At 40.0% G+C, this 15,995-nt stretch overlaps 1 protein-coding gene and 1 non-coding gene across 2 annotated transcripts; both read left to right on the forward strand.

Moving 5' to 3' along the window:
- The first annotated feature begins 214 nt into the window (after nucleotides 1-214).
- Nucleotides 215-559, forward strand: LOC107479454 (uncharacterized). Its single transcript, XM_016099587.1, has one exon. It carries the CDS (start codon nucleotides 215-217, stop codon nucleotides 557-559), a length of 345 nt encoding a protein of 114 aa, XP_015955073.1.
- Nucleotides 560-14,916: 14,357 nt separating this feature from the next.
- On the forward strand, nucleotides 14,917-15,024 carry LOC127746276 (small nucleolar RNA R71). The gene has a single exon (XR_008007896.1). It is a non-coding gene; the product is annotated as a small nucleolar RNA R71 (small nucleolar RNA).
- Nucleotides 15,025-15,995: the final 971 nt, after the last annotated feature.

Here is a 15,995-nt window from a genome sequence, read left to right on the forward strand (position 1 = left end):
AAGGCTCAAATGAAAAGGGAGAAGAGCAAGATGGAGTTCAAACTCCCACTTCAATTCCACAAAAAGAAAAAAAGGGATGCCAAAACTGAACATCTCAAGAGCTCCGTATCCTCAGCAGTTGAAGAAAAAAGAAGATGACAACCAGTTCGTGAGATTCTTGGAAATCTTCAAGAAACTACAAATCAACATACCCTTTGCTGAAGCAATAGAACAAATGCCACTCTATGCCAAGTTCCTGAAGGAGCTGATGACTAAGAAGAGAAGCTGGAAGAACAGTGAGACTGTGATACTAACCGAAGAATGTAGTGCTATCATCCAGCACAAACTACCCCAGAAGTTGAAGGATCCAGGGAGCTTTCAGATCCTTTATATTATAGGGAAAATCACAGTAGAGAAGGCCCTTTGTGACTTAGGAGCCAGCATCAATTTGATGTCAGTAGCAATGATGAGGAAGATGAAGATCGAGGAGGCTAAACCAACAAAAATGGCCTTACAACTGGCAGACCGATCGTTCAAGTTCCCTCATGGCATAGTAGAGGATTTGTTGGTGAAAGTATGAGACTTCATATTCCCGGCAGATTTTGTAGTGTTGGACATGTAGGAGGAAGCTAAGACCTCCATTATTCTGGGAAGGCCGTTCTTGGCTACTGTTGGAGCTATCATTGATGTCTAAAAAGGTGATCTTACCTTGAGATTACACAATGAAAAGATGACATTCAATGTGTTCAAGGCCATGAGTTACCCACCAGAACAATTTGGGGAATGCATGAGGTTAGACACACTTAAAGAAGAAGTGCAGGAGTGTTTTGAAGAAGAAGAGCATGAAGAGCCCGAGAGATCAATGGAGGAGGAGTATATATCAAGTGAGGATGTTGCAATAGCAGAGAGTCATGTTCAAGATGCACCAAAGGAAGAGACTGAAAAGTCAGAGGCACCCAAGGTTGAACTCAAAGCATTGCCACCCACTCTCAAATATGCATACCTAGGAGAAAATGAAAACTACCCAGTAATCATAAGCTCATGCCTCAGCCAAGATCAAGAGGATGAATTGCTCAAGGTGCTGCGGGAGCATAAGGACGCCATCAGATGGACCCTTGCTGACTTGAAGGGAATCAGTTCAGCTATATGCATGCATAAAATACTGTTGGAAGATGATGCAAAACCATCCATTCAATCCCAAAGAAGGCTGAACCCAATCATGAAGGAAGTGGTACAGAAAGAGGTTATGAAGCTTTGGCAAGGAGGAGTAATATACCCGATCTCAGACAGCCCTTGGGTCAGCCCCGTGCATGTTGTGCCCAAGAAGAGAGGAATCACTGTGGTTCCCAATGAGAGGAACGAACTGATACCTACAAGGAACGTCACGGGATGGCGGATGTGCATTGACTATCGGAAACTCAATGAAGTTACATGAAAGGATCATTTCCCTCTCCCATTCATGGATCAGATGTTGGAAAGACTCGCAGGACATGCTTATTACTGTTTTCTTGATGGTTATTTGAGATATAACCAAATAGTGGTTGATCCTAGAGACCAAGAGAAAACTTCATTTACCTGTCCATATGGAGTGTTTGCCTACAGGCGCATGCCATTTGGGCTATGTAATGCACCTGCGACTTTCCAACGCTGCATACTTTCTATCTTCTCAGATATGATAGAGAAATTCATTGAAGTTTTTATGGATGATTTCTCGATATTCGGAGATTCTTTTACTAGTTGCTTGAATCACCTAGCCTTGGTATTGAAAAGATGCCAAGAGACTAATTTGGTCTTGAACTGAGAGAAATGTCACTTTATGGTGATAGGAGGAATAGTTCTTGGCCATAAGATTTCTAACCAAGGAATCGAAGTGAACAGGGCTAAAGTGGAACTTATTGAAAAGCTTCCTCCACCTAGTGATGTCAAGGCAATTAGAAGCTTTTTAGGGCATGCTGGCTTTTACAGAAGATTTATTAAAGATTTTTCAAGAATAGCTAAGCCCTTGAGTAATCTCCTTGTATCAGATACACCATTCATCTTCGATGAAACCTGCATGTTGGCATTCGAGCATTTGAAAGAAAGATTGTCCTCTGCCCCTATCATCTCCCCCACCTGATTGGAACTTACCCTTTGAATTGATGTGTGATGCATCTAACTTTGCAGTAGGGGCAGTCTTAGGGTAGAGGAAAAATAACTTAGTCTATGTAATATACTATGCTAGCAAGGTCCTCAATGATGCTCAAAGAAATTATACCACTCCTGAAAAGGAATTGCTAGCCATAGTTTTTGCATTTGACAAGTTTAGGTCGTACCTCATTGGTGCTAAAGTCATTGTTTTTACAGATCACTCAGCACTTAAATATTTATTTGCCAAGCAAGAATCAAAACCAAGACTAATAAGATGGATCTTATTATTGCAGGAGTTTGATATTGAAATCAGAGACAAGAAGGGAGTGGAGAACAAGGTGGCAGATCACCTATCCAGGATTCCTCATGAGGAAGGAGGAACACATGATATGAGTGTGAACGAGCTCTTCCCTGATGAGCAGTTAATGACAGTGCACAAAGCCCCAAGGTTTGCAGACATTGCCAACTTCAAGGCAACTGGGGCTCTACCTCTAGGGATCAATAAACATCAAAAGAGGAAGCTCATGAATGATGCAAAATACTTTGTCTGGGACGAGCCTTATCTCTTCAAGAAGTGTTCAGATGGAATCCTTAGAAGATGTGTCTCAGAAGAGGAAGGACGAGAGGTACTATGGAATTGCCACGGCTCATGCTACGGAGGCCACTTTGGAGGGGACAGGGCTGCAGCAAAGGTGTTACAAAGTGGATTCTTTTGGCCCACCCTTTTCAAGGATGCCAAAGAACTGGTAAGGAGCTACAATGAATGCCAAAGATCTGGGAACTTGCCCAAAAGAAATGCCATGCCACAGAATTTCATTTTGGAACTGGAAGTATTTGATGTGTGGGGAATAGATTTCATGGGACCATTCCCAACCTCATATGTAAACAAGTACATCTTGGTAGCAGTGGATTATGTGTCCAAATGGGTAGAGGCCATTGCAACCCCAACAAATGACAACAAAGTGGTCATGAACTTCCTCAGGAAGAATATCTTCAGCCGGTTCGGAGTCCCAAGAGCCCTCATCAGTGATGGAGGGAGTCATTTTTGTAACAAACCACTAGAGGCTCTTCTCCTACGATATGGGGTGAAACACAAGGTAGCCACACCTTACCATCACCAAACAAGTGAACAAACAGAGATATCCAACAGAGAGCTAAAGAGGATTTTGGAAAAGACTGTGGGTGCATCAAGAAAGGATTAGGCGAAGAAGCTGGATGATGCTCTTTGGGCATACAGGACAGCATTCAAAACACCACTGAGAATGTCCCCATATCAACTGGTTTATGGGAAAGCTTGCCATTTACCACTAGAATTGGAACACAAAGCTCTCTGGGCCATCAAGATACTAAACTTTGACAGCATTACTGCTGGTGCAAAGAGGATCTTGCAACTGCAAGAGATGGAGGAATTCAGGTCACAAGCCTATGAAAATACTAAGATATATAAAGAGAAGGCAAAGAGGAGACATGACCTGCATCTTGCACCCAGGGATTTCGAAAAGGGGCAGCAAGTACTCCTCTACAATTTCAAATTGAGACTGTTCGCAGGAAAACTCAAATCGAGGTGGTCCGGGCCTTTCATTGTCACAAAAGTCTCACCATATGGACACATCAAAATCATGGATGAAAGGTCAGAGAGGACTTTTACAGTGAATGGACAAAGACTCAAGCATTATCTGGGCAACATGAGGGAAAACCCAGAGTAAAATATCATCTCAAGTGAAGTAAGGACCCGTCGAGCTAGCGACGATAAAAGAGCGCTTTGTTGGGAGGCAACTCAACCTTAGGTAACTACTTTTTCAGCTGCATTTCAATAAAGATCACAAGTTGTTTCCCCTGCATTGCAAGGAGCTATGTTTGGTGTTCCACACCAAAACAATTCAAGAGTGAAAGTGCGATTCTAAGTTTGGTGTCCTACCAAAGGATGCTAGTTAGAATCACACTACACTCTCAAAGCACATTGCTAGCTCTGACCAATCAAGGGAACCACTTGGATATAGATTAGTCTTTAGTTAATTGGTTGCTAACAGCAAGATACGAGATTCTACGCATGCATGCAAGGTTTTGTAGTAGGCAAGGAACTAAGTTTGGTGTTCACACACCAAAATAAGTTCAGAAATCATGAGCATACATGCAAGCTGACTATCCCTCAAGTGCTTGGGAAACAAGCAACTTCCAATAACCTTACAGGAAGCTTATCAGGAGATGGTACACCTTCAACTAAGAAAGTGAGGCATCAAGAACTATGACAATGACAACAAGAGGGCAACTAGATTGGTGTGGCAAACCATCTCCCAAAGGTTGTATTGATACTTAATTCCATCTACTCATCGTGTTAAAAATTGGAAGTCCGAATGCACTGTTAATTAATAGTCATGTGTTGATTGGAACCTAGTTCAACTATGCATTTTAAGCTTTCTGATGAAGAAGTCTATGCTTGCTAGTCTTTGTGTTACTGCATCATACCATTACTTATTGTATGCTTGTCTTTTAAATCAAATGAAAAAGAGAATGATTGTGTTTTAAATAGACCAGAGTGGAGTTCATGATATGGAGTAAGTTTCTGAGTTTGTGGTGTAGTCATAAGTTAGCTAAGTTGGTTCAACCATAAGGTGGGAATGACAACTATCTGGCCTGAATACTATACTTTGAATATACCCATGAGACTAAGTAAATAACAAGATCCTAATAAGAGAAAGGGAAAGAACACTTAAAGTGAAAAACAAAAGAAAAAGAGTAAGCAATAAGGCTAGGCACCAATGGTTTTAATCTTGAGGCATGTGTATGTGGTGTTCCTGTGTGAGGGATTTACTTGGATGAATAAGCTCTTAGGGGTGCCTTATCACTTGGTAACTTGGGTTAACTAAGTCGGGATTATCAGTTGAAAGTCCACTATCAAGAGTAACCCTCACTACAGAGCATTTAGTAACCCAAAGAGGTGCTGGACACCAAGGTCTCAAGAAGGAAAATAAATGAACCAGATGCCTTTGGTGTGTATGTATGGGGGAGAGACTTGAGGGAGTAAGTCCTTAGGGGTGTCTCAACACCTAGCACCTTGAACCAACTGGTTCGGGAGTGTTGGCTGAAAGCTTATCTTAAAGAGTTGCCCCCTTACAGAGCACTTAGCTTAAAGAACACAAATAAGCCCTGGAATGACAATAAAAGGATCAATAAAAGTCTCATAGGATATAAGCAAAATCAGTGTTTTAGGACATGATAAAGGTCTGAAAGCCAGTAATGGAATGAACCTAAGTTGCTATGCATGAAACCACCATAAAATCAGTGACATGACTTCCACAAGAATGACTCATTTCTCTTGGCATTCCATTCATCATTCTCTTATTCCAGTACTTGCTTAGGGACAAGCAAGCTTTAAGTTTGGTGTTGTGATGCCAGGGCATCTTGGCCAGTTTCACTGACCTTTTCCTTACTATTTTTAAGGTAGTTTCATGCATTTCCTTAGGAAATAAGCTAGTTTTGGGTAGATATTCACTTACACCTTGATTCAAGCATACATTGTGAATTTTACAAGATTTCATGAGGATTTTGCATGAGTTTAATAACAAATTGTATGTTGCATTACCCATGACTTGGACTAGAACTTTGATGCACTTTATTGCTTGATTTCAGGACAAAGGAAAGCAAGGAAGAACCACTTTAGCAGCCACGTTAATCTAATTAACGTGACTTCTAACGTGGAATGGGGGTAACTTGCAAAGTTAATGAGAAAAGTGATTGCCAATAACGCTCTCGAAGCCATCATTGCCCACGTTAAGAGTCACGCTAACTAAGTTAACGTGAACTCTAACGTGAAGAAGGGACTTTGAGCCAATGTTAGTGAAACTTAACATTATCACTAACGTTGGCCAATGATCATAAGTGGCTACGTTAGAGTCCACGTTAACTTAGTTAACGTGGCCTCTAACGTTAAAAGGGGGAAGGAAGCCAACGTTAGTGACACTCAACATTGTCACTAACGTTGGCCTAAGGTGCAATGTACCACGTTAACTTGGTTAACGTGGGAGCTAACGTAAAAGGCAAGGGTGGTCGACAACGATAGTGACACCCAACATTGTCACTAACGTTGGAAGCAACCACAAAATCCCAAGGAGCCACGTTAACGATGATGAGTGAAAGATGAGCCAACGTTAGTGACACTCAACTTTGTCACTAACGTTGGGGATGGCTAAGAATGGTCACGTTAGAAGCCACGTTAACCTAGTTAACGTGGACTCTAACGTGAGACATAGGGGCACATTGGAACGTTAGTGACAATGTTGAGTGTCACTAACGTTCTTGAAGGTTGGCAAGGCCACATTAGAAGCCACGTTAACCTAGTTAACGTGGGCTCTAACGTGAGGCAAAGGGGTACATTGGAACGTTAGTGACAATGTTGAGTGTCACTAACGTTCTCAAACTCATTCTTTCACTAAAACGTTAACACCCCTAACGTCCTGAGCTAAAGTCTCTGCCCACTTCACACTTTCTCTCTGCAAGTAAAACCAAGCCCAAATGAAGAAGAGAACTACTTCAATCTCAAGATCCAAAGGCCCAAGACTTGAAGAGCCAACTAGAAGCTGAGAAGAGTAGTATATATAGGAGTAGCCTTGAATTATTTAAGGAGTTCGGAAAGCTGGAAAAGGGCATTACTCTCTGTATTTTACTCTGCTCTTCTAGTTTCATGATGTATTCTCCATCTTTGTTTTCATTTTCGAGAGCTATGAACAACTAAACCCCTTTCATTGGGTTAGGGAGCTCTGTTGTAATTTGATGGATCAATACTAGTTTTCATTATTCTTCTTCTATATTTTCTCTTGATTTCACTTGAAAGCTTTCGATCTTCATCCCATTGGGTAGTTATCTTGGAAAAAAAGCTATTCAAACTTGGATCTCTTCTGAGCCTTGAAAGAGAAATGAAGAGATCAAGCTAGAAATGCTTTCTCATGCTGGACCAAATTGGGTTTGGATGGATATGTGACTATAATCCTCTCAATACTTGATTTGGGAAATGCATGTGGTATAATCAGTGACTACACTTCATCTCTTCTCATGAGCAATTGACCAAGGAATTGGCTATTGATCAAGATTTGAGAGATTGAATTGCAAGAAATTGTAATTCAATCAATTAAGATTGCCAAGGAGATCAATGAGTGCATTGATTGAGGAAGAGATGAAAATGAACTTGATCCAGAGAATTGCAACATCTCCTGCGCCCAATGAATTCCCCAATTCTGATCTCACCCATTCTCTTTAATTTCTGCATTTACTTTCATGAGCAAACACCCCATTCCCATTTACAATTCTGCAATTTACTTTCAGTCATTTACTTTCAGCCCTTTAATTCTAGCATTTACTTTTTTCTGTCATTTACATTTCCGCCATTTTATTTTCTGCAAATCTCAACCCAAATTCTGAATTTGCTCAACTAGAACATTCTTCTAATTAAAGTTGCTTGATCAATCAATCCCTGTGGGATTCGACCTCACTCTATTGTGAGTTTTTACTTGACAACAATTTCGGTACACTTGCCGAAGGGAATTTGTTGAGAGACAGTTTCCACTTGCATCAGTTATACCAGAAAAAAGATCTCATCTTAGAAAACAACGTATGAAAAAAGGGGAATCTTGACAATGCCAAAAGAAAAAATCAAAATGCAATAGAAGAGATTATACAATCATGGAATGTTAATGGCACCTAACATACTATCATGTTATAATAAAATTGATCTAAAACAGCATACAAAAGAGACACCTATAGAAGAGAATAAAGTGTATAATTTAATGGATACTAAGCATTAAGTAGATTAAGGGAATCACATTAGAGCATTCATTATTCAAAACAAATTCAATTGTCATATAGGATTGATGAGTCCATATTTGATGAGATATTTTGGTTTAATTTAAATGGATTTCATCACATAAACTCACACTTAACCACCAAAATAGCACACGTTTGTGTTTGATACCTAAATTGATCCTAAATGTGAAAACATGCGTTTTTGTGCTTGAATTAGTGATTTTAATCCCACTTTTATACCATGCAATGCTGTGATATGTTTTGTGAGTTATTTCAGGTCAATTAGGCAAGATTTGGCTAAGTAAAAGTGGAAGAAAGTATAAACAAGGGAGCACACATGAAGAAAACAAGGAAAAGCACACATAGTCAAGTGTGCGTGCGCACAAGAAGTAATTAATATGTTTGGGTGTGCACAACCCTCTGTGCGTACGCACAGGTGAACATTCAGCAAAGTGTGCGTACTGCTAGGCAAAATTGTGACTCATACTTTTCACAACTCGAACAATTCCTATCAATGGCTCCAAAAACTTGGTGCACAATACTATGGTTCACACACATTCTTCACAACTTTGCACAACTAACAAGCAAGTGCACTGGGTCGTCCAAGTAATAAACCTTACATGAGTAAGGGTCGATCCCACGGAGATTGTTGGTATGAAGCAAGCTATGGTCATCTTGTAAATCTCAGTCAGGCGGATTCTAATGGTTATAATGGTTTTCGAATATAAAGATAAATAAAGCATAAAATAAAGATAGAGATACTTATGTAATTCATTGGTGGGAATTTCAGATAAGCGCATGAAGATACTGTGTTCCTTCTAAATATCTGCTTTCCTATTGCTTTCATCCAATCATTCTTACTCCTTTCCATGGCAAGCTGTATGTTGGGGGATCACCGTTGTCAATGGCTACCGTCTGTCGTCTCGGTGAAAATGGTCCAGGTGCGCTGTCACCGCACGGCTAATCATCTGTCGGTTCTCGATCATGTAAGAATAGGATTTACTATCCTTTTGTGTTGTCACCACGCCCTACAATCGCGAGTTTGAAGCTCGTCACAGTCATTCAATCCCTAAATCCTACTCGGAATACCACAGACAAGGTTTAGACTTTTCGGATTCTCAATAATGCTGCCAATGGATTCTAGCTTATACCACAAAAATTCTGATTAAGGAATCCAAGAGATATTCATTTAATCTTATTTGCATGTAGAACAAAAGTGGTTGTCAAGCACACGTTCATAAGTGAGAATGGTGATGAGCATCACATAATCATCACATTCATCAGGTTCTTGGGTGCGAATGCATATCTTAGAATAAGAATAAACGTGAATTGAATAGAAAACAGTAGTAATTGCATTAATACTCGAGGAACAGCAGAGCTCCACACCCTTAATCTTTGGTGTGTAGAAACTCCACCGTTGAAAATACATAAGTGATAAAGGTGTTCATTGGTTCTGGCCCCAGAGAGGGAACCAAGATAATTAAGACTCTGGTCTAAGGACTAAACGTCCAAAGATGATCAAAAAATGTCTAATACAATAGTAAAAAGTTCTATTTATACTAAACTAGTTACTAGGATTACAGAAATAAGTAAATGATGCAGAAATCCACTTCCGGGCCCACTTTGGTGTGTGCTTGGGCTGAGCTTGAACTTTACACGTGTAGAGGCTTCTCTTGGGGTTAAACGCCAAGTTGTAACGTGTTTTTGGCGTTTAACTCTGGTTTGTGACGTGTTTCTGGCGTTTTACTCCAAAATGCAGCATGGAACTGGCGTTGAACGCCAGTTTGCGTCATCTAAACTCAAATAAAGTATAGACTATTATCTATTCCTGGAAAGCCCTAGATGTCTACTTTCCAACGCAATTGAGAGAGCGCCATTTGAAGTTCTATAGCTCCAGAAAATCCATTTCGAGTGCAGGGAGATCAGAATCCAACAACATCTGTAGTCCTTTTTCAGCCTCCTATCGGATTTTTGCTCAGGTCCCTCAATTTCAGCCAGAAAATACCTGAAATCATAGAAAAACACAAAAACTCATAGTAAAGTCTAAAAATGTGAATTTTTCATAAAAAATAATAAAAACATCCCTAAAAGTAGCTAGATCCTACTAAAGATTACCTAAAAACAATGCCAAAAAGCATATAAATTATCCGCTCATCACGTATGCACAGGTCCCTACACATGGTTTCATTAATTAAACACGTGGTCGGTGATTTTGGGGGCCTTTGCCCCAGTTTTGGAAGGCTTAATGCTGAATGGAAGGTGCTATATCAAGAGGAATTGAAGCCATATGAATACATTATGAGGAGCTTACATTAGGTTTTCTTTTTAGTTTTCATTAGTTCTAATTAGATGAGCAGGACTTGTAGCTTTTTGCTTCTGAACAGTTTTGGAATCTCACTTTATCCTTAGAAGTTTATAATGATTGGCATCCATAGGAACTCAGAGTTCAGATAGTGTTATTGATTCTCCTAGTTAAGTATGTTGATTGCTGAACACAGCTACTTTTTTGAGTCTTGGCCGTGGCCTTAAGCACTTTGTTTTCCAGTATTACCATCGGATACATAAATGCCACAGACACATGACTGGGTGAATCTTTTCAGATTGTGACTCAGCTTTGCTAAAGTCCCTAGTTAGAGGTGTCCAGAGCTCTTAAGCACACTCTTCTTGCTTTGGATCACGATTTTAACCACTCAGTCTCAAGCTTTTCACTTGGACCTTCATGACACAAGCACATGGTTAGGGACAACTTGATTTAGCAGCTTAGGCCTAGATTTTATTTCCTTGGGCCCTCCTATCCATTGATGCTCAAAGCCTTGGATCCATTTTACCCTTGCCTTTTGGTTTTAAGGGCTATTGGCTTTTTCTGCTTGCTTTTTTTTTCGCAAGCTTCTTCTTTTTCACTGCTTTTTCTTACTTTAAGAATCAATTTCATGATTTTTCAGATTATCAATAACATTTCTCTTTGTTCATCATTCTTTCAAGAGCCAACAATTTTAACATTCATAAATAACAAGATAAAAAAATGCACTGTTTAAGCATTCATTCAGAAAACAAAAAGTATTGTCACCACATCAATATAATTAAACTAATTTCAAAGATGAATTCGAAATTCATGTACTTCTTGTTCTTTTGTATTCAAAACATTTTTTCATTTAAGAAAGGTGAAGGATTCATGGAATTATTCATAGCCTTAAGACATAGTTACTAAATACTAATGATCATGTAGTAGGGACTCAAAACATAGACAAACATATAGCATAAAATCAAAAAACAGAGAGATAAGAACAAGGAAGTTAAGGAATGATTACACCTTAGTGAGGGTGGCGCCTTCTTCTTGAAGGACCAATGGTGTTCTTGAGCTCCTCTATGTCTCTTCGTTGCCTTTGTTGCTCCTCCCTCATAGCTCTTTGATCTTCTTTAATCTCATTGAGAATGATGGAGTGTTCTTGGTGTTCCACCCTTAATTGGTTCATGTTATGACTCAATCCTTCTAGAGAAGTATTGAGTTGTTCCCAATAGTTGTTTGGAGGAAAATGCATCCGTTGAGGCATCTCAGGGATTTCTTGATGATGAGTTTCCTCATGCATCTCTTGAGATCCATGAATGGGCTCTCTTGTTTGCTCCATCATCTTCTTAGTGACGGGCTTGTCCTCTTCAATGAGGATGTCTCCTTCTATGACAACTCCAGCTAAGTTGCATAGGTGACAAATGAGATGAGGAAAGGCTAACCTTGCCAAAGTGGATGACTTGTCAGCCACCTTGTAGAGTTCTAGAGGTATGATCTCATGAACTTCCACTTCCTCCCCAATCATGATACTATGGATCATGATGGCCCGATCTACAGTAACTTCAGATCGGTTGCTAGTAGGGATGATGGAGCGTTGGATGAACTCCAACCATCCTCTAGCCACAGGCTTAAGGTCCAGTCTTCTCAATTGAACCAGCTTGCCTTTTGAGTCTCTTTTCCATTGAGCTCCTTCCACACATATGTCCATGAGGACTTGGTCCAACCTTTGATCAAAGTTGACCCTTCTAGTGTAGGGGCGTGCGTCCTCTTGCATCATAGGCAAGTTGAATGCCAACCTTACATTCTCCAGACTAAAATCTAAGCATTTTCCCCGAACCATTGTAAGCCAATTCTTTGGCTTTGAGTTCATGCTTTGATCATGGTTCCAAGTGATCCATGCATTTGCATAGGATTCTTGAATCGTTAAGATTCCGACTTGTTGAATGGGATTGGAGAGAACTTCCCATCCTCTTCTTATAATCTCTTGTCGGATCTCCGGATATTCGCCCTTTTTGAGCTTAAAAGGGACCTCAGGGATCACCTTTTTCTTGGCCACAACTTCATAGAAGTGGTCTTAATGGGCTTTTGAGATGAATCTCTCCATCTCCCATGACTCAGAGGTTGAAGCAATTGCCTTCCCTTTCCTTTTTCTTGAGGTTTCTCTGGCCTTAGGTGCCATCAATGGTTATGGAAAAAATAAAAAAGCTATGCTTTTACCACACCAAACTTAGAATGTTGCTCGCCCTCGAGCAAAACAAGAAAGAATAGAAGAAGAAGAAGATATGGAGGAGAGGGAGAGAGGTGTGTGTTTCGGCCAAGGGGGAGAAGAGATGGTAGTGTTGTGTGAAAATGAAGAAGGATGGAGGGGATTTTATAGTGGAGGGAGAGGGGTTTGGGTTCGGTCATTTAGGGTGGGTTTGGGTGGGAAAGAGATTTTGAATTTGAAGGTAGGTGGGGTTTATGGGGAAGAGTGAATGAATGTGACTGGTGAAAGGGTAATGGGAAAGAGAGATTGAGGTGATTGGTGAAGGGTATAGTGTTATTGGATTGTGTGAAGAAGAAGTGGGGTAGGTGGGGATCCTGTGGGGACCACATATCTTGAGGTGTCAAGGATTTCTCATCCCTGCACCTTTTAGGCATGTAAAACGCCCTCTGTATGCAATCCTGGCATTTAACGCCAGACTGATGCTTGTTTCTGGCATTAAACGCCCAAATGTAGCTTGTTTCTGGCGTTTAACGCCAGCCTGATGCTTATTTCTGGCGTTAAATGCCAGCTTGGTGCTTGTTTCTGGCGTTAAACGCCAGACAGATGCTTGTTTTTGGCGTTTAAACGCCAGACAGCTATTCCTCCAGGGTGTGCTTTTTCTTCTGCTGTTTTTGATTCTGTTTTTAATTTTTGCAATTGTTTTGTGACTCCACATGATCATAAACCTAATAAAACATAAAAGAACAATAGAAATATAGATAAATAAAAATTGGGTTGCCACCCAATAAACGCTTCTTTAATGTCAATAGCTTGATAGTGAGCTCTCATGGAGATTCACAGATGTTCAGAGCATTGTTGGGACCTCCCAACACCAAACTTAGAGTTTGAATGTGGGAGTTCAACACAAAACTTAGAGTTTGGTCCTCCCAACACCAAACTTAGAGTTTGATTGTGGGGACTTTGTTTGACTCTGTATTGAGAGAAGCTTTTCATGCTTCCTCTCCATGGTTGCAGAGGAAGATCCTTGAGTTTTAAACGCAAGGCAGTCCCCATTCAATTGAAGGACTAGCTCTCCTCTGTCAATATCAATTACAGCTCCTGCTGTGGTTGGGAAGGGTCTTCCAAGGATGATGCATTCATCCTCATCCTTCCCAGTGTTTAGGATTATGAAATCAGCAGGGATGTAAAGGCCTTTAACCTTCACTAACACATCCTCTACCAATCCATAAGCTTCTTTTATTGACTTGTCTACCATCTCTAATGAGATTATTGCAGCTTGTACCTTAAAGATCCCTGGTTTCTCCATTACAGAGAATGGCATAAGATTTATACCTGACCCCAGGTTATACAGAGCTTTCTTAAAGGTCATGGTGCCTATGGTACAGGGTATTAAGAATTTACCAGGATCTTATTTCTTTTGAGGAAGAGTTTGCTGAACCCATGTATTTAGTTCACTAATGAGTAAGGGAGGTTCATCTTCCCAAGTCTCATTACCAAACAACTTGGCATTCAGCTTCATGATGGCTCCTAGATATTAAGCAACTTGCTCTTCAGTTACATCTTCATCCTCTTCAGAGGAAGAATAGTTCTCAGAGCTCATGAATGGCAGAAGGAAGTTTAATGGAATCTCTATGGTCTCTATATGAGCCTCAGATTCCTTTAGGTCCTCAATAGGGAACTCCTTTCTGTCTGGGAGACGTCCCATGAGGTCTTCCTCATTGGGATTCACGTCCTCCGCTTCCTCTTTGGATTCAGCCATTTTGATCATATCAATGGCCTTGCACTCTCTTTTTGGATTCTCTTCTGTATTGCTTGGGAGAGTACTAGGAGGAGTTTTAGTGATTTTTTTACTCAGCTGACCCACTTGTGCCTCCAAGTTTCTAATGGAGGACCTTGTTTCATTCATGAAACTTAAAGTGGCCTTAGATAGATCAGAGACTATGTTTGCTAAGCTAGAGGGGCTCTGCTCAGAATTCTCTATCTGTTGCTGAGAAGATGATAGAAAAGGCTTGCTATTGCTAAACCTATTTCTTCCACCATTATTAAAGCCTTGTTGAGGCTTTTGTTGATCCTTCCATGAGAAATTTGGATGATTTCTCCATGAGGGATTATAGTTTTTTCCATAGGGTTCACCCATGTAATTCACCTCTGCTATTGCAGGGTTCTCAGGATCATAAGCTTCTTCTTCAGAAGATGCCTCTTTAGTACTATTGGATGCATTTTACAATCCATTCAGACTTTGAGAAATCATGTTGACTTGCTGAGTCAACATTTTGTTCTGAGCCAATATGGCGTTCAGAGCATCAATTTTAAGAACTCCCTTCTTCTGAGGCGTCCCATTACTCACAGGATTCCTCTCAGAGGTGTACATGAATTGGTTATTTGCAACCATGTCAATGAGTTCGTGAGCTTCTGCAGGCATTTTCTTTAGGTGAATGGATCCACCTGCAAAATGGTCCAGTGACATCTTAGAGAACTCAGATAGACCATCATGGAATATATCCAAAATGGTCCACTCTGAAAGCATGTCAGAAGGACACTTTTTGGTCAACTGCTTGTATCTTTCCCAAGCTTCATAGAGGGATTCACCATCTTTTTGCCTGAAGGTCTGAACATCCACTCTAAGCTTGCTCAGCTTTTGAGGAGGAAAGAACTTGGCCAAGAAGGCCGTGACCAGCTTATCCCAAGAGTCCAAGCTATCTTTAGGTTGTGAGTCCAACCATGTTCTAGCTCTGTCTCTCACAGCAAAAGGGAAAAGCATGAGCCTGTAGACTTCAAGATCTACTCCATTAGTCTTAATAGTATCACAGATCTGCAAGAACTCAGTTAAAAACTGATAGGGATCTTCTGATGAAAGTCCATGAAACTTATAGTTCTGTTGCATTAGAGCAACTAGTTGAGGCTTCAGCTCAAAATTATTTGCTCCAATGGTAGTGATTGAGATGCTTCTTCCATAAAAATTAGAAGTAGGTGTAGTATAATCACCAAGCATCTTCCTGTTAGGTTCGGCCATGTCTCCTTCTTTTTCGAGATTCTCTGTAAGGTTTTCTCTGGATTGTTGTGCTTTAGCTTCTCTTAGCTTCCTCTTCAGAGTCCTTTCAGGTTCAGGATCTGCTTCAACAAGAATGTCCTTGTCCTTGCTCCTGCTCATATGAAAAAGAAGAGGACAGAAAAGAAAGATGAATCCTCTATGTCACAGTATAGAGATTCCTTTATGTGAGTAAAAGAAGAAAAGAATAGAAGAAGGAGAAGAGAAAAATTCGAACATATAGGAGAAGAGAGGATTCGAATTTTGAGATGAGGAGAAGTGTTAGTAAATAAATAAATAAATAGAAAGAGATGAGAGGGAGAAAATTTCGAAAATTGTTTTTGAAAATAGGTTAGTGATTTTCGAAAATTAAGAGAAGAAATAAAATTAAAATTAAAATTTGAAACAATTAGTTAATTAAAAAGAATTTTGAAAAAAAGGGAGGTGATTTTCGAAAATTAGAGAGAGGAAAGTAGTTAGGTGGTTTTGAAAAAGATAAGAAATAGTAAAACAAACAAAAAGTCAATTAGTTAGTTGAAAAAGATTTGAAAATCAATTTTGAAAAGATAAGG

Source organism: Arachis duranensis, chromosome 3 (assembly GCF_000817695.3).
Source record: "Arachis duranensis cultivar V14167 chromosome 3, aradu.V14167.gnm2.J7QH, whole genome shotgun sequence".
Taxonomy (NCBI): domain Eukaryota; kingdom Viridiplantae; phylum Streptophyta; class Magnoliopsida; order Fabales; family Fabaceae; genus Arachis; species Arachis duranensis.

Excerpts from the sequence above, each read along its gene's own strand:
- LOC107479454 (XM_016099587.1), top strand. The coding sequence starts at position 215 with ATGCCACTCTATGCCAAGTTCCTGAAGGAGCTGATGACTAAGAAGAGA.